The 22,106-nt window shown below is 37.3% G+C and overlaps 2 protein-coding genes across 5 annotated transcripts in view; both read left to right on the top strand.

Moving 5' to 3' along the window:
• LOC125659626 (2'-deoxynucleoside 5'-phosphate N-hydrolase 1-like) overlaps window positions 1–22,106 on the top strand; it is a 370,196-nt gene that overhangs the window by 220,636 nt on the left and 127,454 nt on the right. The gene's annotated exons all lie outside the window — the stretch shown is intronic.
• Window positions 1,657–21,932, top strand: LOC125659623 (metallo-beta-lactamase domain-containing protein 1-like). 4 transcript variants are annotated; one of them, XM_056149640.1, is made up of 6 exons: window positions 1,657–1,677; window positions 6,548–6,625; window positions 6,783–6,881; window positions 7,930–8,093; window positions 17,062–17,176; window positions 19,036–21,932. In XM_056149640.1, exons 2-6 carry the CDS (start codon window positions 6,574–6,576, stop codon window positions 19,308–19,310), a joined length of 705 nt encoding a protein of 234 aa, XP_056005615.1. In that variant the 5' UTR covers window positions 1,657–1,677; window positions 6,548–6,573; the 3' UTR covers window positions 19,311–21,932. The 4 variants fall into 4 exon arrangements, with proteins under 4 accessions (XP_056005615.1, XP_048747313.1, XP_048747315.1 ...); XM_048891356.2 differs by lacking the exon at window positions 1,657–1,677 and adding an exon at window positions 1,759–1,866; XM_048891358.2 differs by lacking the exon at window positions 1,657–1,677 and adding an exon at window positions 1,863–1,989.

Below are 22,106 nucleotides of genomic sequence, written 5' to 3'. Positions count from 1 at the left end.
CACGGAACATAATGTCGACCTGTATGTGCCCCCCCCCCCCCCCCTGCAGGACCAAATGCTGATAGGTATGGAGTTTCTCCATCAGCAGAAGGCTCACATAGATTTGGAGCATGGCACGATGACCTTGGGAGAGGAGAAGGTCCCTATGACGTTCAGACGCCCAGTAGGGGGACAGGGGGCCCAGGTTTCAGTAACGAAGTCTATCCGGGTCCCAGCTGCTTCAGTCGTCCTATGTCCTTGTCATTTGGATAAGGAGTTGGAAGACTTTGTAGTTGGCCCTCGGATCAAGCAGACCTCGGACGTATTGTCGGTGCAGCACACTTCTGCTAGGGAGAGAACGTTGGTGACCAGCAATGTCAATGCCTCAGATGAGGAAGTGTCCATCTCCGGAGGCAGTGCGATCGGATCAGCCTTGGAGGCCGAACCATGGGAGCTGGCACCTGACTTGGTCGTTGAGAATGTGAACAGTGTGGATCCCAACACTGAGGCAGGGACTAAGCTCAGCACATTTAAAGCAAGAGTTAATGTTGCCCACTTAGCTTGCCCTGGAACTTGGTCAACTTCCAAGGAGGCCATATTGGATAGTGGGGGAGATTTCCCCCTTGAGCCGACCAACATTGCTGAGGAAATTAGTGTGGTTGAAGCTTCAGCTGTTGGCCTTACTCATTGTGCGCCCAGTGAAGGTGTTCAGGATGGTTACCACGGCCCTGTTAGCGATGTGTCATGGAACTATGTCTCCCGAGAACTTCTCGGGTTCCCAGGTTGGACTCTAGGGGCTGAGTTTGACTTCGAGACGGATCTTGTGGGACATGACTCATTCAGGACCCAAGTCCGACAGTTAAGAGGCATCAGGTTGCCTTGGCCCCCCACCTGTATTTAGAGCTGGTGGGAGAATCTAGAGATCCTTTTCGGTAATGGATGTGCGACCCAGGGCTCGCCCTGGCCCACACCGGTTGGGATAGATTAGTCCCAGTCAGTTTTCGCCGGGGCATTTACGCTGACCTTTCCTGCTGGAACCCTTTCCAGCGTCCTCGGATAGTTTATCCGAGGGGGCGTGTCGCGCCCACCTTGACCATTGGTTGGACCCGTTTCTCCGTCCTTCAGGGGGGGGGGGGGTGTAGTATCTGGGGAGTCTTCCCTAGTATGACTTGTTTATCCCCGGATTGCAGAGGATCAACATCCGGCAGCACGAGGAGATTTCCCGCGGTTATGGTACATGCCAGACGTACAAGAAGACCTACCCAAAGCTTAGAGACCGACAGCAGGGCACCCTCGGGACCCATGTTTATGTAGATACACAGTAATAAATACTATACTTTAAAACTATGTATGGGATTTTTTTTACAAGAAGTGTGGATAGCGTGTATGAATCTATGTATATGTAAATACCACCTCATCCCCTCTACTCGATGAATAAATAAATATTGAACAATAATTTTAAAAAATCTGTTATTTCACCGCTGACCGCCTTCTTAAGTCTTTCCGTGTTTTAGCAGCCCCTTTATAAATTTTGTGAGAACTATCCAATCTCTCACCAGAGGGCGCATTACGCTGCGCTACAACATTAGTGGAGCGTAGCGGGAACGATAACTCTGGGTAGAGATTGAGAACTATCCTCAGAAGTGGTCATCTCAAAAGCTTGTAAACAGACTTTGAAGTAGAAACTGGCTAACGAAGGTAATCAGCGGGAAAATCACATATATTGGAGAAATATATTGATTATGATTTTAAGTTATATATTCATTTTTATTTCCCCATTGGGTGGTAATAAGATTTATACACGCTATCCACACTTCGAGAACTGGTGTTATTAGTAGTTTCCTACACTACCGGAAGTCGCAGATTCAGCATCAGAAGCTTGAGAAGGTACTAGATTTAATGAAAAGTAGAGGTGATGATGTTACTTGTAAAGCAAACCTTTATTCAGGGCCAGCGACCGCTTGTAAATTCTGTCAGTTTTAGTGGCCTAGTACAGCTCTACTAACTTAGGTAAACGTGTATACGGGCCCTATGTATGCAAACTACGATGGGGAATAAATAAGAAATCCGGTACGATGTGTACAATACGAGCACACTGACTCCGATGTGTGGGATTTTTTTTTTTTTTTTTTTTTTTAGAGAAGTAGACAGGGAGAGGGGGGTGGGGGGTCAATCCATATTCACCTGAAGTGTGGATAACGTGTAAAGATCCACAGGCACCTGGATAATCCGAGATTCCTCTGACTCCTAAGATTTATACATGCTATCCACACTTCACAAAGACTAATTGTATGATGACCATAGTACATATTTTTTTTTTATCAACAGCTGATAAATTTTAGCATGTGTTTTTTCAACATTGTTAAAGGGAAAGGCAACCCTAACCACATAGTTGCTTTTATGAATAAAGTATTACTTACTAATATCGTAATTGACAGTCTTTAACTACAAAAATCCTTGCTTAACAATTAAATCAATATCAATCTATCATGTATTTTAAATTACCCGCCGTTAAGAGAGTGGCCATTGAAGTTTAATTTATGATGTCACACAGTCTATTCCGGTTTATTTCATCAGCAGCAGTACTGTAAACATGACAAGTCACGAACAGTCAAGTTTGGAGCCGTATAGATTTGAGCCCGTTCTTTCGCAAGAAGAAATTGAGAAAAGAAGACGTTCAGTCGAGTTGCAGACAAGGCAGACAGTAAACGTTCTTCATACAAATGTCTTGACTTGTCATTACGCAAATGATGGATCCACAGTTTACATAGTCTTTTCTTTTCAAATGACTTGGTTGAATCGGAAATTTTGAGAAAAACAACAACCTTTTTTCACATTTCCCCTTCACATTAGTGTAATTAACTCCTAGCATCAACCTATTCATTGTAAGATCTACCACATGCACATCTTTGATGACCTCACAGGTGCTTGGGTTCAGGACCCCCCCCCCCCCCCCCCCCCCCCCCCCATCCGAATTAGCTACATGAGTTGATTTAATTAATTCTTTGTTGAAAATATTTATAATGCATGTCAACAACATCTTGCATACCCATAAAGTCCAAAATACATGTAAATTCAAAATAAGCCCTTTTTTAAAAAAAAAATTACCCTCACTGGTTATTATAAGTTATGTTATAATAACCAGTGAGGGTATTTTTAAAAAAGGGATTATTTTGAATTTTATAAAAAAATGATTAAATCAAACTCATGTAGCTTATTGGGGGGGGGGGGGGGGGGGGGGGGGGGGGGGGGGGATCCTGAACCCAAGCACCTGTTGATGATCTTAGAATCTCATCAAAAACCGGAACAGAAGGTTTGATGTGAAAATTATTGATTTTTTGTGGTCTTGAAGACAAAAGAGTTACACATCATGGCAGCCTGTATAGATTGCGGGAATTTCAATTTTTGACGTTTTCAAAATTAGTACTGAAGGCTTATCTAGGCCATATACCAACAAAATTGTATGACAAATCTTTATCATATGATTAATCCTATCATTTATCATGTAAAAATCTTTTGGGTTGCCTTTCCCTTTAAGTTCAGAAAAGAACTTGTGTATATCTATATAAGAATTATCATCTTTCAAATATGAAAAAACTGTAAATTCTGTCTATTTGATTTTGCACTCTTTAACTTTCCTCTCTGATCCATGTTTTACTCTACTTCTTCATCTTCCTTTAATGTTCTTCACAGCTTCTGTGAACATGTCCACAAAATATGTCATACTCCTTCACATCACCTGAACTATGCAAACACCTAAAACCTATACCCATGGATTTTTTTACCCCTTGAATCCAGGGGCCAGGGCCTTCAAGTTTGGGAAAACTAGCGATATTTGATTGAAATTGGGAAATTTGTTTCATACAAATATAAAATAAGAAAAACAACTTACAAAGCAAAAAGTTAACCATTTGATATTTCATTATCAACGTAGCTGGCTTAAACAAGCTTTAATTTCGGGTCTTTGGCAGAGAAAAAACTGTCAATTAAATTTTTTGCAACAGAGTGGCACTGAGGTTGGATGGCCCCTCATGGCATATTCTCATCAAAGCATCCATCATTTGGGAATTTTAGGTATCATTTTGGGAAAAGCACCTGCTTTTCAGCATTGGGAATGGGGCCGAATTTTGGCCCTCTACAGACCCTGAAAAAATCCCTGGTACCTGATCTCTACATTGCACCTTTTCCTCAAAGCGCTGAGCATAGGCCTAAATTTTGCAGTCCTTCACTGGCAATGGTGACGTCTCCATATGAGTGAAAAATTCCAAGCGGGATGTTAAACAATATACAGTGACCTTTTCCTAATCTCATCCAGTGTTCAAAATTGGTTTTAAACTTGGTATAAACCACAGGTCTATGCCAAAACAAGATGACATAGACCTCATTGAATTGGCATAGATCACAAATTGAAAAGAAATATCGCAAAAAAACATTTTCCTAGTAGCGCAGAGGTAGCGTTCTCACTTCTCACCGCTGCAACCCGAGTTCGATCCCCAGCAGTGGTTGTATGTGAGAGGGTATGGCGGTCGCACGATCAGACACATGGGTTTCCTCCGGGTACTCCAGTTTCCTCCCACATAAATGACCCCCTAGCACAAACATCCGTGCATAAAAGGACCCCATTGGAAATAAGATTTCGTGGGTTATCCGTGGTATTTATGTATGTATGTTTGTATGTATGTATATACCGAATAAACATTTATTTTTATTTTATTCTAATGTACTTAGCATATTTTCTTTCCATTTCTGTAACTATCCTCCTCTCCTCATAACATTTATCAGACGTCGACTGACCATGCAGGGTCCTTTGGGATAACTTTATTGTTTTAAATCTAGAAAATCAGCATAGATAATTTGGTCTATCTTAATTACAATTGGCATAGACCAGTGTCATTTGACATAGACTCGGTCTATTGGTCTATGGTTAATTTCGAACACTGCTCATCCTGCTTAACTTCTTTTAAAATCTCTATTCTACTTAAGGTAGCTCTTCCCTCATGTGACTAGTAATTTCTACTCGATATAGCTTAATTTATTTGTTAAAGAAAGAAAATTATATTTTTTTAAGATGTCGGACATACAAAAACAAAATTATATGTCAACATCTGAAAATTACACATTTTTGTAAAACAGACTAATAAAAAATAGATAAAAACTTGTTTTAAAAATGACATATTTTTAGTGTCAAAAGTTTAGGAAAACTGCTCGTGTATAAATATATATATATATAAATTAATTGTGGATATTGGGGAAATCATTGTCTAGAGGAAATACCAGCATAGGAGTTATTGCCCTTGACAACATATTTTTTTTACATTATAAATAATTGATTATCTATGGAAAATATAACTTTTTCACTATCAATAGTTTACCAAATTTTTCATTTTATGCAGTGAATAAAATTCCTCTGAAAGATATATATATTTGCATCATGCACAAAGTTTAATTTAATAAAGATTTTTGCAAAAACCTATGACATCACATGAGGATCGATCTACCTTAACCTTGTTCTTCATCAACTTTAATCTGATCTTGGGCTTATTTAACACTGTGCATATCTGCCCCTCTCATCACCTTGGTATATATGACTGATCCTCCCATACAACCATTCACAAGCACATTATCTATTAAATCTGATTTTGTGTTTTAGATACCAGCTCTGACAAATTCCCCATTGTTTCGTATATCTCCTTGCATTGGAATATTGTTCCATTCTCAATCAGTCCATTTGTACCCGGTGAAATTTTCTGTGCCATGTTTTTAGCAGCAATCATACCATTCGTTCACGATTGATAATACAAGTGGTTTTTTTTCTGTGCTTTTGACTGCACACTACCTCTTTAAGAAAAAAAATTAAGTATAACAAGTAGGCCTATATAGTTGTTTTGAGTTAACTCTTCCAAACTTTCAAAATTGTGATTGTCATTGAAATGTATTTCATAGCGCTATTTCATGTATGATCAAGCCCTGGGCTAACCTCAATTCATATGAATAGATAATTCATATTTATATTAAACTACATGTATCACAAATACGCATTACTTTTGGGATGTAAAGGCTAATGCGTAATTATACGCATGATTTTCAACTGAAATGCGTATTTGGTAAAATTTAATGAGTATTTACGCTTATACGCACCTTATCTGGAGCTCTGTCAATCTGATTAAAATAAGATCTTTGATCCGCTCCGTTGTTGTTATGTCGCTACACATAACAATAACGGAGCGGATCAAAGATTTTATTTTAATCAGATTGGAGCTCTGTTTGTAGTAGAATTGTGCTTTTATATTTTTCTTACTTACCGGTGCCCACTCTAGCAGTGTAGTCTTCTTTGCTCTTCACTCATTATGATGGTCATCACTATCTCTGACATACCACCCACCTTCCAGTCTGTGGTCTCACTGACCCCAAGCCTTTCCATCTGCTATCACTGTATTTGCATAGAAGTTCAGATATTTTGGTAAGGCATCATTTACATGAATCAACACTATACTCGTTAACATAGTCAATCAACTGTGTATGAAGATGCTCTAACTTAGAAATATTTTTCTTGTATTCAATTTTACAGAGATTCAACATTTGAATATTCTCAACATGTACGAGGTTCTGGTGCTTAAAGAAGGCTACAGTGTGTCTAAGGAAGAAGGTTTACTTGGAAATATTTCATTAAAAACCAAATTATGATACCAGCTGTGATAATATGAACTTGATCTCTCAGAAATTGTGTGGTAGAGTATATATCTTCTTGTTTGCTTGATAGATATGAATTTACTGACTTATGTGATATTACTATTTGTGTGTAGGTCAGAGGAAAACAAGCGGCAGCATCACACTACTGAGGGGCAGACACAACATCATTGTCGATACTGGAAATCCATGGGACAAAGATTTACTGCTGCAAGGCAAGGCTTGTCTGATGTCCTGGAGAGAAATATTCCATATTGTCCATTCTTATAAACAATTTATTTACTGATGTAAAAGTTATACGGTACCAATTTTGATGCACCAGATGCGCATTTCGACAAATAATGTCTCTTCAGTGATGCTCAACCGAAATGTTTGAAATCCAAAATAACAATGAAGTTTTAGAGCTATTATAGGGGAAAACAGTGTGCCAAAAAAGTGGAGTCAAATTCATCTAAGGATAAGAGCTATGCATGAGGGAGATAATCCTTAATTTTGAAATGAATTTCTAAATTTCATAACAGCAATTAAATATACATCCGTATTTTCAAGCTAGTAACGAAGTACTTAGCTACTGAGCTGTAGAGATCCTCGGGGACTAACAGTTCACCAGCAGAGGCCTCGACCCAGGGGTCATAATGTAAAACTTATACGGTACCAATTTTGATGCACCAGATGCGCATTTCGACAAATAATGTCTCTTCAGTGATGCTCAACCGAAATGTTTGAAATACGAAATAACAATGAAGATAAATATATATGTATGCTCTGTGTTACTTTCAGTACGTTCAATATCATGGAAAACGGGAAATTTGCAGGCACGTAGAATATGCCCCTCCCCCTTTTTTTGACAACTCATTTTGCATTATATTTCAAAGTAAGATATATTATGTCCCCCTCCTGCAAGATAAGATATATTGAATGACTGTACCCCCCTCCCCCACTTTGTTGTACATATACAAATGAATGATAAAAGCATGTAAGGTGAATTGTCGAAGCGGTGTTGTTTCCCCACTGATTTAAAACTTGTGAAAATCATGCTACACATGTATAATTCTGTGAGAGAGAGAGAGAGAGAAGTATTGGTGATCTATAGAACACCAGTCCAAAATTAAGAAAAAATATCAGAATTTCACAGGAATTTGATTAAGAGCTTTCACCCATTAGACTTTTTTAAAATTATATTTTGTGATATATTTTCAATCATATATGCCTTCCAAATAGTTTTGAAATAAATGTTATATTTTTCTTTGTTATGGTTTTCAGAAATGCTTAAGTATCAGCTGACACCTTTGGATGTGGACTATGTTATTTGTACAAGTGGGCATCCGGACAAAGTGGGCAACCTAAACTTGTTTACCCAGGCAAAACACATAGTCTGTGGAGAGCTCTGCTTTGAAGACAACTTCTTCCAACATGCCTTTAAACAGGTAATGTGTGCATGTATATGCCATTGCTTTGTGTCCCATTGGGGAGTGTGGTTTTTAGCTCAAGTGAGCTTTTCTGATCACCTGTTGTCTGTTATCTGTTCGTCTGTGAACTTTTCACATTTTCGACTTTTTCTCCAGAACAACTAGGCCAATTTCAACCAAACTTGGCAAAATGCATCCTTGGATGAAGGGCTTTCAAGTTTGTTCAATTAAATTTGTTCCCTTCAAAGGGGAGATAATCGCAAAAATAGAGTGAGGTCATTTAAAAATCTTCTTCTCAAGAACCGCTGGGCTAGAGGAGCTGAAATTTGAATAAAAGCTTCCTGACATAGTGGAGATTCAAGTTTGTTGAAGTCATGTCCCTTGGGGGTAGGATGGGGCCACAATAGGGGATCAAACTTTTACATACAAATACATAGGGAAAATCTTTAAAAATCTTCCTCTCAAGAACCACTGGACTAGGAAAGTACATATTTACATGAAAGCTTCCTGACATAGTGCAGATTCAAGTTTGTTAAAATCATGGCCTCTGGGGGTAGGATGGGGCAATAAGGGGATCTAAAGTTTGACATGAAAATATATCGGGGAAAATCTTTAAATATCTTCTTCTCAAGAACCACTTGGCCAGGAAAGTAGAAATTTTCATGAAAGCGTCCTGACAGTGTGCAAATTCAAGTTTGTTAAAATTGGGGTAGGATGGGGCCACAAAAGGGAATCAAAGTTTTACAAACAAATATATAGGGAGAAAATCTTTTTCTGAAGAATCAATGGGCCAGAAAAGTTTACATTTACATGAAAGCTTCCTGACATAGTGCAGATTAAAGTTTGTTCAAATCATGGCTTCCAGGGGTAGGATGGGGCTACAATAGGGGATCAAATTTTTACATACTAATATATAGAGAAAATCTTCTCAAGAACTATTGGGCCAAAGAAGTTTACGTTGACATGAAAGCTTCCTGACATAGTACAGATTCAAGTTTGTTAAAATCATGGCCCCCGGAGGTAGGATGGGGCTACAATAGGGACCAAAGTTTTACTTGTGAATATATATGGAAAATCTTTAGATATGGGCTCAGGTGAGCGATGTGGCCCATGGGCCTCTTGTTCAATAATGGTTTTACTTGTTGCAACTTGATATATAATATATATAAGATATTATCCATTTATAGAAGTTGTTTTACAGACATGCAACTCTTATAACTCTAATGTTTGCAATTATCATTGCAGCTGTGCATCAATCATAAATGAAATTATACATTTATGCTTGATAACTATGTAATACTATTTGCCATGGCTTTGAACTATGCATAGTTGGCCGGACTACCTGCTTTGAGTGTTTATGATTTGTTTATATAACTCGGGTGTAATGGGGAAGATTTTTAACCGAGTTGCGTAGCAAATCTTGGCTTTTAAATTGACGAAGGATGGGCGTCCAGTCGGGTGGGCGGCGTCCACAATTAGCTTGTCCGGTCTCTAACTTTCATACTACTAGGGGCATCTTTGTGAAACATACATAACATGATCACATCCAAAAGAGGAAGGTTCCTATTTATTTTGAGGTCAAAGGTCAAGGTCTCTTTTTCACTATATACTGTAGATTTGGGCTTGCCTCTAACTTTTATACATGTACAGCTGTACTTGCTGGTGCATGTTTATCAGACTTCAAATCCTGATGACATTCAAGATTCATGTTGCTTTTGAAATCCAAAGGTCAAGGTCATTATCACACTAAATACCTATTGCGGCCATTCAAAGCTTCTTACTTATAAACTATATTAAATACGTGCATGTTTTTACTTCGTGAATGCAAGTGTGCATAATTTTCCAAACTGCAACTCGGCCATATGCATCTTTGATGCATTTTAGCGATTTTTTGAGATTTTTAATGCTGTAAAATGTGTAGAATGTTTTTTCCAATAGCTACAAATGTACTGAAAAAAAGGAAGAAGCAGAAATTATATACAGTTAATCTTCTCCAAAGTGGCCCCTCTGAAACCAATCCTCCCTAAATACAGTAAAACTCGAATATAGCGAACACGGATATAGCGAAATTACGGCTATAGCGAAGTGAAAACGATTTCCCCGGCAAATTCTTTATATATTCTATATAAAAATCTGCATCTATAACGAACACGGATATAGCGAATTTACAGATATAACAAAGTAAATTCCTATTCCCCTTGAATTAAAAATGAACGTAAAAATCACCTTTTATAACGAATTTATTTTTTTCATTTTAAACTCTTTGTGGTTTTTAACAATCATTTTCCATGGACATAAAGGATCCACACTTATTACAAAATTTATGTTTGTATTTTTTCAAAAAAGGTTGTTAACGCAAAACAATACTTACACATACGTTTAGGAAATATATTGTCGGTATTGTTTACTATTCTCGTTAATTAAATTTGAAGTTTGAATGCATTTATTTTATCGTACACTCCTTTATTTGTGTAAAGCAACAAGTAAATGTCAATTGCAATAGACTGTACATGTATGTATTGCGCAAACTTTTGTTGACATTTCTCTCTCGACATGTTCTTGCATGACTTAATAATCCATCAAGATAAATTATCATGTATAAATCAACGTGTATATTTCTTGTATAAAAATATTTCTTCTCAAAAATATATAGGCTTAATTTCTTTTAAAGACAGTACAAACGCAAGTATATCGATTGCTGCTTTCTTAGAGAACTGATACATGTAGAACAAATCAGTTTTATAACGAATTCGTTATATTTGAATTATGTATTCGCTATAAACGTATAGCAAATTATGCTTATAGCGAATTTTTATAGAGGGTCCCCAGAAATTCGCTATATCAGAGTTTTACTGTATCAACCAATTTTTAAAGTTTGGGCAAAAAGCTTAACATTTCTCTACAAATAAATTCTCACAAAACTGGTCACCACTGAATTCCTGACACTTTCAACTTTGTAAAAAATATCAGGTAACAAACAAGTGTAATTTTTCACTCATTATTGACCACCTTTTAGCTCACCTGACTTTGGCTTAAGTGAGTTTTTCTGATCAAAATTTGTCCATTGTCTGTTGGCGGTGTCGGTGTTGTTGTAAACTTTTCACATTTTCATCTTCTTTTCAAGAACCACTGGGCCAATTATAACCAAACTTGGCCAAAAGCATCCTTGGGTAAAGGGCTTTCAAGTTTGTTCAAATGAAGGGCCAATACTCCCTTCAAAGGGAAAATAATCACAAAAATGCATAAATAGGGTGGGGTCATTTAAAAATCTTCTCAAGAACCAATGAGCCAGAAGAGCTGAGATTTACATGAAAGCTTCCTGACATAGTGCAGATTCAAGTTTGTTCAAATCATGGTCCCAAGGGTGGATTGGGGCCACAATAGGGGATCAAACTTTTACATACAAATATATAGGGAAAATCTTAAAAAATCTTCTTCTCAAGAACCAATGAGCCAGAAGGACTGAGATTTACATGAAAGCTTCCTGACATAGTGCAGATTCAAGTCTGCTCAAATCATGGCCCCCAGGGGTAGATGGGGCCACAATAGGGGATCAAAGTTTTACATACAAATATATAGGGAAAATATTTAAAAATCATCTTCTCAAGAACCAATGGGCCAGAAAAGCTGAAATTTACATGAAAGCTTTCTGACATAGTGCAGATTAAAGTTTGTTCAAATCATGGTTCCCAGGGGTGGATTGGGGCCACAATAGGGGATCAAGGTTTTACATACAAATGTATAGGGAAAATCTTTAAAAATCTTCTTCTCAAGAACCAATGAGCCAGAAGAGCTGAAATTTACATGAAAGCTTCCTGACATAGTGCAGATTCAAGTCTGCTCAAATCATGGCCCCCGGGGGTAGATTGGGGCCACAATAGGGGATCAAAGTTTTACATGGGAAATTAGGAATAAATAGAAAAAAACTTTAAAAATCATCCTCTCAAGAACCAATGGGCCAGAGGAGCTGAGATTTACATGAAAGCTTTCTAACATAGTGCAGATTCAAGTTGTAAAAATCATGGCCTCAAGGGATAGGTTGGGGCCACAATACAGACTAAGGTTTTACATGCAGATATATATGGAAAGTCTTCAGATATGGGCCAAGGTAAATCAGGTGAGCGATGTGGCCCTTGGGTCTCTTGTTTAAGATACAAAAATATTGGCTGGAGGGGTGAAAATGACCTACTGCTTGGGTGTGAAAATGACCTACTGCTCGGGTGTGAAAATGACCTACTGCTCGGGTGTGAAAATGACCTACTGTTCGGGTGTGAAAATGACCTACTGTTCGGGTGTGAAAATGACCTACTGGTTGGGTGTGAATATTACCATACTAACCAGAGGTATAACAAACAACTGGCCTCAATGACCATGTGACCCTTCTAAATTCTGTACAAAATTTAATAAACAGATACTGAACATGATGATTGGATAGACTAACAAACGTCATATCATTGAATCATACTTTCTTATGTGTATAAGTGGCAGTGAATAAGGGCAAACTAAGTGTTACTCAAGAAATAAATTTCATTTGTTGAAAATACATGAGGGTATGCACTGCAATATTTCACACTGGCATACTTTTCATGTGTAAAATGAAGTGGTCAGTTAACTTGACTGGGCCAATTACTGAACAGCTGTTCCAGTAAGATCTCTGTAATGTGAAAAAGGTCAGATAAGCATTATGGCCCATGGGCCTCTTGTTTGCTTACTGGTAATGAAGAGTAAAAGTATGGGGGGGGAAAATGAAGACAAAATAAGAAAGGATGATACTGGATTTGGCAAGTTTGTTTGTCTGTCCTTGCCATCCTTCTGGTTACAGAATTGTCTATAGCTATTGTTGTATTATTATTCTTCTGGTTACAGAATTGTGTCTATAGCTTTGCTTGTATTACTATTCTTCTGGTTACAGAATTGTGCCTATAGCTATGCTTGTATTACTATTCTTCTGGTTACAGAATTGTGTCTATAGCTTTGCTTGTATTACTATTCTTCTGGTTACAGAATTGTGTCTATAGCTATGCTTGTATTACTATTCTTCTGGTTACAGAATTGTGTCTATAGCTATGCTTGTGTTACTATCCTTCTGGTTACAGAATTGTGTCTATAGCTATGCTTGTACAGTACTGCTATTCTTCATATTATAGAATTGTTTCTATAGCTATGCTTCTATTGCTATTCTTCATATCACAGAATTATGTCACGAGTTATAACTATGCTTATAGATTGCTACCAAAATGGTTTGCTGATTATATTTCCTCTCCTTAAATAGGATTTCTGCTTTAAAATTTATATACAAGTAAATCTCGATGGCTGGAACTTCGTTCTCTCAAAGTTATCGATCTCTCCAAGTGAAATCATGGTGCTAGTCTACTAGTCTGGGTGCCTCCCACAATCCTACGCAATTGGAGTCTAGAGAGATTGAAGGAGAGAAGCGGGTCACTGATTTATCAAAAAAGACTTGCTGAAGAAACAAAAGTGGAAAAGAACAACGGAGAGAATACTAAATTTTACTATTTGTTTCTCTATATGAATAAGCAAATTTACTGTCGATCTCTTGAATGTTCGATCTCTCAAATTTCTCGATCTCTCAAAGTGAAGTTGGGTCCCGTAAAACATATTTCATTGTTTTTCACTCTTAATCTGTGTGGTAGTATTATACACCCACGATCACTCAGGCGTATGATTATTTCCACTGGGACCTTACCTGGATTTTGTTGAATGCCAGAGGCTAGTGTGGTTGTGGTAATTAGGTGTTTACATAGGTGATACCTCACCCCTGCTTCTTTGTGGAGGCAGACACTTGCTTATGTAATTGGTTAATTGGTCAGTTTCCACCCTACATTAGGGTCTTGTGATGATTAAAATTTGTATAAAATCCACTATGAATAAACTTTGTTTTGGCTTGACAGCAAGATAGTAAAAGTTTGAGACATTAATTTAGAGATCTACAGACTGTTAAATTTCTCAAGTTTTTTTCTTTGTGTAAAGTTACTCTAAATCATCATTTTACTCATTTACTAGAATTTTTGCTTTGTGTAAAGCGACATAAAATTGTGCTCTGTTTAGTTAGCGACAGTAAAGCTTTATCGGAAATTAGTTTTGTACGTCTATCTTAACATGAGAAAAGAACAAATAAATACATAAAATTTGAAATTTTTATTAATACAAAATAAGGTTATTTATTTTGAAATCAAATGAACTACCTGACAAATATGAAGGAAAACATGTCAAAATGATCCCATGATCTTGCTGGTAAACATTTCCGGTTACTGTAGACCTTCAATTTCCGTATTTCCATCTCTCGAAGGTCCCTTGAACTTTGAGTTATCAAGTGTCACATGTATTCACAAAGTAAGAAAAAAGTTTGTATCGATATTTAGGCCAAAGATCAACTTGAAATATTAATCAACCTATTGATATTAGATGATTGGTAATAACAAAATTGCGATATCTTCTAGGATGTTAGAAATGTCATCAGTTTATTAAGGAGAGTTTGCTCTGGGCCCATTGAGGACCAAATGGCAAAAGGCTGCCCCCAAATGACATGATTATATAAAGCAATATGGTCAATTTTTATACCCCCCGCAACAAGTTGTGGGGGGGGGGGGGGGGGGGGTATACTGGAATCGGGTTGTCCGTCCGTCTGTAACGCAATGGTTTCCGGGCTCTAAAGCATTATCCTTTCCACCTACCATCACCATATCATACATATGGACTACCCATGGGATGAAGATGTTCCCTATCGATTTTGGGGTCAAAAGGTCAAAGGTCAAGCGCACTGGACATTGAAGTAGCAATATGGTTTCCGGCCTCTAAAGCGTTATCCTTTCCACCTACAGTCACCATATCATACATATGTACTACCCATGGGATGAAGATGTTCCCTATCGATTTTGGGGTCAAAAGGTCAAAGGTCACACGCACTGGACATCGAAGTAGCAATATGGTTCGGTTTGTCATGCCATTTGTTTTTTACACTCAGAAAAGAGGTAGTTTATACCTATTACCAACACCCTTTGGGAGGTTGGGGTAAGCGGGGGGTATTCTTAGTGAGCATTGCTCACAGTACCTCTTGTTAGAGGCAGATTTTATGCACTTTATGATTATCCTATGTTAATTGGGAAGAGATGAGATTATATGATGATTACAATATATAACTCCACATGCCATTTTAGCATTATCTTGCCAAAAGCAATGTCTGGTGGTATCCATTTGTTTGAATTCATCATCTTGCTGAACATCATTATCTTTCGGCAAGTATTAATTACAGAGATAAGTGATCGTCAAGGAAGCATGTGCAAGATGCTATAAAGAAACTTGTATCCAAGATAGAATTGGGGAGTAAATGTCAGTCTTTTCTATTTCATGCATGCACAAAATAATTTTATATCATATGTTGGTAATCTGGTTTATTATTTCATTTGTAATTTTCTTGATTGATTCAAGGGTTGATTCAATCTTAATTTCCACAGCTTACAGCTCATATTGCTCAAAGTTCCAAATAGATAAGCGGCAAGCCCTATCAATACCCCTGAAAGGTTATGAGAGCAGCTATTATGAATGTTGCTGATAAATGGCTTTATATTGTAGTGTTTGGCAGTGGTGCATTTGTGTGAAGGCTGGACAAACAGGCAAGGCTTTTCATTGTTGCTTTGATTAACTGTAAGATAGCATTGTGCTACATGATCCTGTACTGTAATTCTTCTCGTATAATGTTGTTACATTGTATCATAATCCCATATTTGATAATGTGGTGTGCAACCTGTACACTACTACAACACCCAATACTCTGCCACAACACCCAGTACACTACTACAACACCCAATACACTGTTACAACACCCAGTACACTACTACAACACCCAATACACTGTTACAACACCCAGTACACTACTACAACACCCAGTACACTACTACAACACCCAGTACACTACAACACACAGTACACTACTACAACACACAGTTCTCTGCTACAACACCCAGTACACTGTTACAACACCCAGTACACTACTACAACACCCAGTACACTGTTACAACACCCAGTACACTACTACAACACACAATACACTACTACAACACACAATACACTACTACAACACCCAGTACACTACTACAACACCCAGTACACTACTACAACACCCAGTACACTGTTACAACACCCAGTACACTGTTACAACACACAGTACACTGTTACAACACCCAGTACATTACTACAACACCCAGTACACTACTACAACACCCAGTACACTGTTACAACACCCAGTACATTGTTATAACTACCACTATTTCTGTTTCACTTGCAAATAAAAATTATGGAGGAATGAACATTCTCAGTTGTATTTTGCCAAGATTCTGTTTTCAAAGTTTTTTACAGGTCTTGATTTCAAGGGCCTGGGCCTTCAGAATTGGGAAAAATAGTGATATTTGCTTGAAATTGGGGGGGGGGGATTTCCATACAAATAAGTAGGGAGAAAACCAAACCAGAGCATTAAAGTATGGTTGGACTCCTTCTGACTTTAAATTTGGTCAAAGCTGACCTCATTCAAATAGTCAGAGGCAAAAAAATTAGGTTTACTTAACAATTTTGAAGCAAAAATTGTAATATGTGGGTCTGTGAAGAAGATTTTTAACAAAAAGGCTACCCTGCTTTGATTTGTTTTCGTTATTTGGGAATTTAAAAGCAAAAATTGGGAAAATATCTGCTTTTTAGCATTGGGAATGGGGCCTTATTTCGGCCCCTACAAACCTTTAAAAAAAATCCCTGGTTGACATGTTTTCTGTGCATTATATTTAACTCTTCAAACTGATGCCAAGTTTGCCATGTGATTAACATTTTAATTGAATGGTTGTTCAAAATTTGTACATCATTATCGCTTTCTATTGCATGCTTATAGGAATTGTTTTTATATGAAAGTATCTGGATAAGCTTTTAAACATAATAGTAAGGATGATGTATGATTTAACCACTGAAATGAATATTATAGGGGATTCCTTATGAAATAGATGATGATGTAGAAGTTGTGTCAACACCAGGCCAGTCTGGGTCTGATGTCTCTGTTCTGGTCAGAAACACCCCTTTAGGAACCGTGGCTGTGGCAGGTTAGTGTAACTATCAATCAGAAACACACACAAACACACACACCCCAGGAACCATGGCTGTGGCAACTAGGTTAATGTAACTATCAATCAGAAATAACCCTCTAGGAACTGTGGCTGTGACAGGTTATCATAACTATCCATCAGAAATAACCCTCTAGGAACTTTGGCTGTGACAGGTTAGTGTAACTATTAATCAGAAATAACCCTCTAGGAACTGTGGTTGTGACAGGTTAGTGTAACTATTAATCAGAAATAACCCTCTAGGAACTGTGGTTGTGACAGGTTAGTGTAACTCGATCAGAAATAACCCTCTAGGAACTGTGGCTGTGACAGGTTATCGTAACTATCGATCAGAAATAACCCTCTAGGAACTGTGGTTGTGACAGGTTATCGTAACTATCCATCAGAAATAACCCTATAGGAACTGTGGTTGTGACAGGTTATCTTAATTATCAATCAGAAATAACCCTCTAGGAACTGTGGTTGTGACAGGTTATCGTAACTATCAATCAGAATTAACCCTCTAGGAACTGTGGCTGTGCAGGTTAGTGTAACTAGTGATCTGTTCGCCATTTTTCAAAAAGATCAAAGAGGAAGGGGTGAAGTGGAGGGATATTTGACACTAGTCGGGATTCATGTGAAACATTCTGTGTAACTACTGTACTGTTGCTATGTGGATTATAAAGGAACTTTATTTTCTTAACCCCCCCCCCCTCCCACAAACGAATGCTTTACTCTCTATTGATGGCACTTGCAGGTGGACTGTTTGAGTACTTTACAATCTGGTATATGTAGCTGGACTGTTTGAGTGTTCTACTATCTGGTACCTATAGATGGACTGTTTGAGTACTTTACTATCTGATACTTGTAGGTGGACTGTTTGAGTACTTTACAATCTGGTATATGTAGGTGGACTGTTTGAGTACTTTACTATCTGGTACCTATAGATATACTGTTTGAGTACTTTACTATCTGGTACTTTTAGGTGGACTGTTTGAGTGTTTTACTATCTGGTACTTGTAGGTGGACTGTTTGAGTGTTTTACTATCTGGTACTTGTAGGTGGACTGTTTGAGTGCTTTACTCTCTGGTACCTATAGATGGACTGTTAGAGTGTTTTACTATCTGGTACTTGTAGGTGGACTGTTTGAGTACTTTACTATCTGGTACCTATAGATGGACTGTTTGAGTGTTTTACTATCTGGTACCTATAGATGGACTGTTTGAGTACTTTACTATCTGGTACTTGTAGGTGGACTGTTTGAGTACTTTACTATCTGGTACTTGTAGGTGGACTGTTTGAGTGTTTTACTATCTGGTACCTATAGATGGACTGTTTGAGTGTTTTACTATCTGGTACTTGTAGGTGGACTGTTTGAGTACTTTACTATCTGGTACTTGTAGGTGGACTGTTTGAGTACTTTACTATCTGGTACTTGTAGGTGGACTGTTTGAGTACTTTACTATCTGGTACCTATAGATGGACTGTTTGAGTGTTTTACTATCTGGTACTTGTAGGTGGACTGTTTGAGTGCTTTATTATCTGGTACTTGTAGGTGGACTGTTTGAGTACTTTACTATCTGGTACTTGTAGGTGGACTGTTTGAGTGCTTTACTATCTGGTACTTGTAGATGGACTGTTTGAGTGTTTTACTATCTGGTACTTGTAGGTGGACTGTTTGAGTACTTTACTATCTGGTACTTGTAGGTGGACTGTTTGAGTGTTTTACTATCTGGTACCTATAGATGGACTGTTAGAGTGTTTTACTATCTGGTACTTGTAGGTGGACTGTTTGAGTACTTTACTATCTGGTACTTGTAGGTGGACTGTTTGAGTACTTTACTATCTGGTACTTGTAGGTGGACTGTTTGAGTGCTTTGAGGACTTGGAGGAGCCCAGTTTATGGCAGATTCAGAGTGAGGACCCCGAGAGTCAGGAGCAGGGAAGGATAGGGATGCTACAGATAGCTAATCACATTATACCAGGACACGGCAAGATGTTTCAGGTCCCCGAGGATTACAAGCAACATCTTCGGGTGGTCATGTACAGTGAGGAACATGTCCATGAAACCACAGGAAACACAGTCGTGACCTCGGTACAGAGCCAGTACACGGTCATTGAGAAGGATGACTGACAATATCAAGGTCTCATCACATCCTAGGATAGACTGGAAAACTGAGGGGAGGGATGATTTCTTGTTCAAGACATACAGATGCTTATGAGGCATTGATGATTTATTTCTGAATTTATAATTGATTTGTATATTATAGTATACTTTTACTTTATAAAATGTTGATATCTGCTTTTTATTTTTATTAATGTTTCATCATATTACTAAGCTCTAGGCCACAAGCAATTATTGCATGTAGATTAACAATAATAGTGATCTTATTTACTCTGTGTGTAATCATGATTTCATTGATTAATGAACTTTGTTTGAGGTTGCTTTTTTTTTTACACAAACTTCCTGTGTGCGATTGTTGCTGCTATTTTCGTAATCGTGCTGCTACATGTACTTGTATTAATACATGTATGCTATTATTCCTTGCCTCAAATTTTGAATTGACAGCTATGATACGCAACTTTAGATTTGTCCATTAAAATATACACTGTTCTGTGTAAATGTATTTCCATGTTGCTTAATAATTTTCAATATAAGTCTCACATGTATGACAGGCAACTGCAGGTAACACAATATACGTCCCATACATTTAGACAGGTAACACAATATACCATTACATTTAGGCAGTCCTTGTTATTGCTCCTCGAGCTCTCCTCAAGAAAACTCCTTGGTTCAAAATTTGTCTTGTCATCATTGTTGACTTTTCAGTTTTGACTTCTCCATAACCACTACACCTGTTTCAAATAAATCTGAAAAATAGTGTTTTTTAATGAAGCGAATTCAAGTTTGTTCCAATAAAGGTCAAATCCCTTTTGACCTTTCGAGAGGAGTTATGAATGGTGAAAATAGGAAGGATGATTGAAAATCTTCTAAAAAACCAATTAACAAGAGAAGCTAATCACTGCAATAAAGCTTCCTTGCATGTGTATAGTATGATTCCTTACATGTGTATGGTGTAGATTCAAGTTTATTCAAACTTTTTGTTCATTAAATTCGTAGCCATTTCTTGGGGAAAGTTCTGGGCAAGAATAGGGACTTGAAGAAAATATTGCATAAAATCTGTAAAAATTATCTCAACAAGATATGTTTGTGAAACACTGATGCCACTGTATGGCTGAGGTGAAACATTTTGGTAGAAATAAAAGACTTCTTCTCGCATGGTATACACATGTGAAATAAGAAAGCCCTATCACAATCCATTTAAAATTTATCGCAAAGGTTAAAAGTTTTTGCCGTCAATCAGAAGCAACCCCATGTAGTGTAGATTCAAATTCATTTAAGGCATGACCCCTGTATTGGACTACAATAGGTATTTATAAAGTTTACATAGAAAATCAAAGGAACTATATTTTTTATTTTTTTTTTCTTAAGAAAACACAAGTGCAATTTCTAAAACTAACATGCAAGCATCCTATGTAATGTAGATTCAAGTTTATCAAAATCATAAAGGCGACTTAGATGAGCAATGTGGCCCATTGGCTTAGTTTATGTGATGAAAGAAACTGTTTCACATGCAATATAAAAGATCTATCCACCCCAACCCACTCATTTGTTACAGCAGCTTGTGGTCCATACAAAGATATAGCACGTCACTAAAGATGAAAAGGTTTAACGGGCCTATATAGTTTTTGTTGTGTTTTTTAAGCCCTCAAAATCAAAGATACAAGTGCACATGTTGTCTTGTGGTATATTGTCTGAACAATCAGGCAAAAATCTCTCACAGATTCTCAATTTTTAAGTATAATTAAAAGTGCTATGATATTTGGTGGATGCAATTTTTGTGCCAATCCCTTTTCAGTGGTAAACCAAATTTTTGAAAAGTCAAAGCTTATAATTTAAAAATTGCAAATAAGAGAGCTTTGACATTGGGTGTATGACCAGGCATTTCTACAATGTTATGCTTGATGACCATGCAGTTTAAATGTTACATTGCAAATGAAAGCTATGAATCAAAATGCTTAGATATATATTGAGTGTTTCTCTTAACAATCCTGCCAATGAAGTTACATTGACCAAAATAAAATTCTAAATATCAACATCTGACAGGTAATTCTTTATAAAGCTATGGAAAAGGAAGAAATGAACTAAATTTTTAAACACATAGATAAAATATCTCTTTAGTGTGTATTCAACAATGTAAAGAAACAGTTTGTGAAAGGTTTGATATACTGTGTAAATGGAATTTTTAGCGAGGATTTCATTTTATCATTATTAGCAGGGGTGTTGAGATTGTCAAAATAGATTATTGCTAACTATTTATTTCGTATTGGGGGTAACAGAATCAACTTTAAAATAATCTTTAACAGAGAATTTAGAGTTTGTTCAGGGCTGGCTAATTGGTTGTTACAATGTAGGGCTCTGCTGCTACTAGGGCATGCATATTTCACCCACAGATCTTAATTCTGTAGGCGTGATTGTACTGTACGTATGACAATATAATACAAATTCATGTTCTACTGCATCATTTGTACAGAACGGATCTTAGCATTGGAGTGTACTCAGTTTTTTCTCAGGAAGAATTTTTTATTCTTCATGTACGATTGTTTAAAGTATAATGTTTTGATAATTACAAGTACATGTACATTGTGTGTATATTCGATGTTACATTTTGCCCAAAATAAATTCTAAAGCATTTGCGACAGTTAACTTGTACACTGTAGCGTGGCTTCTTACAGAGAGAGACCCATCTAGCAAGAAACTTTCTCAACGTTCTTTTCAAACTGCTACAGATATCACTGTCTACCTGATCATGACAGAGGTTAACGGTGGGTGTGACCAGTCAACAGGGAATGATCAATCCTAGGCACC

The sequence above is a fragment of the Ostrea edulis genome, chromosome 9 (genome assembly GCF_947568905.1).
Source record: "Ostrea edulis chromosome 9, xbOstEdul1.1, whole genome shotgun sequence".
Taxonomy (NCBI): Eukaryota; Metazoa; Mollusca; class Bivalvia; order Ostreida; family Ostreidae; genus Ostrea; species Ostrea edulis.
Note: the sequence above shows the minus strand (reverse complement) of the source record. Positions and strands in the feature narration are given on the sequence as shown.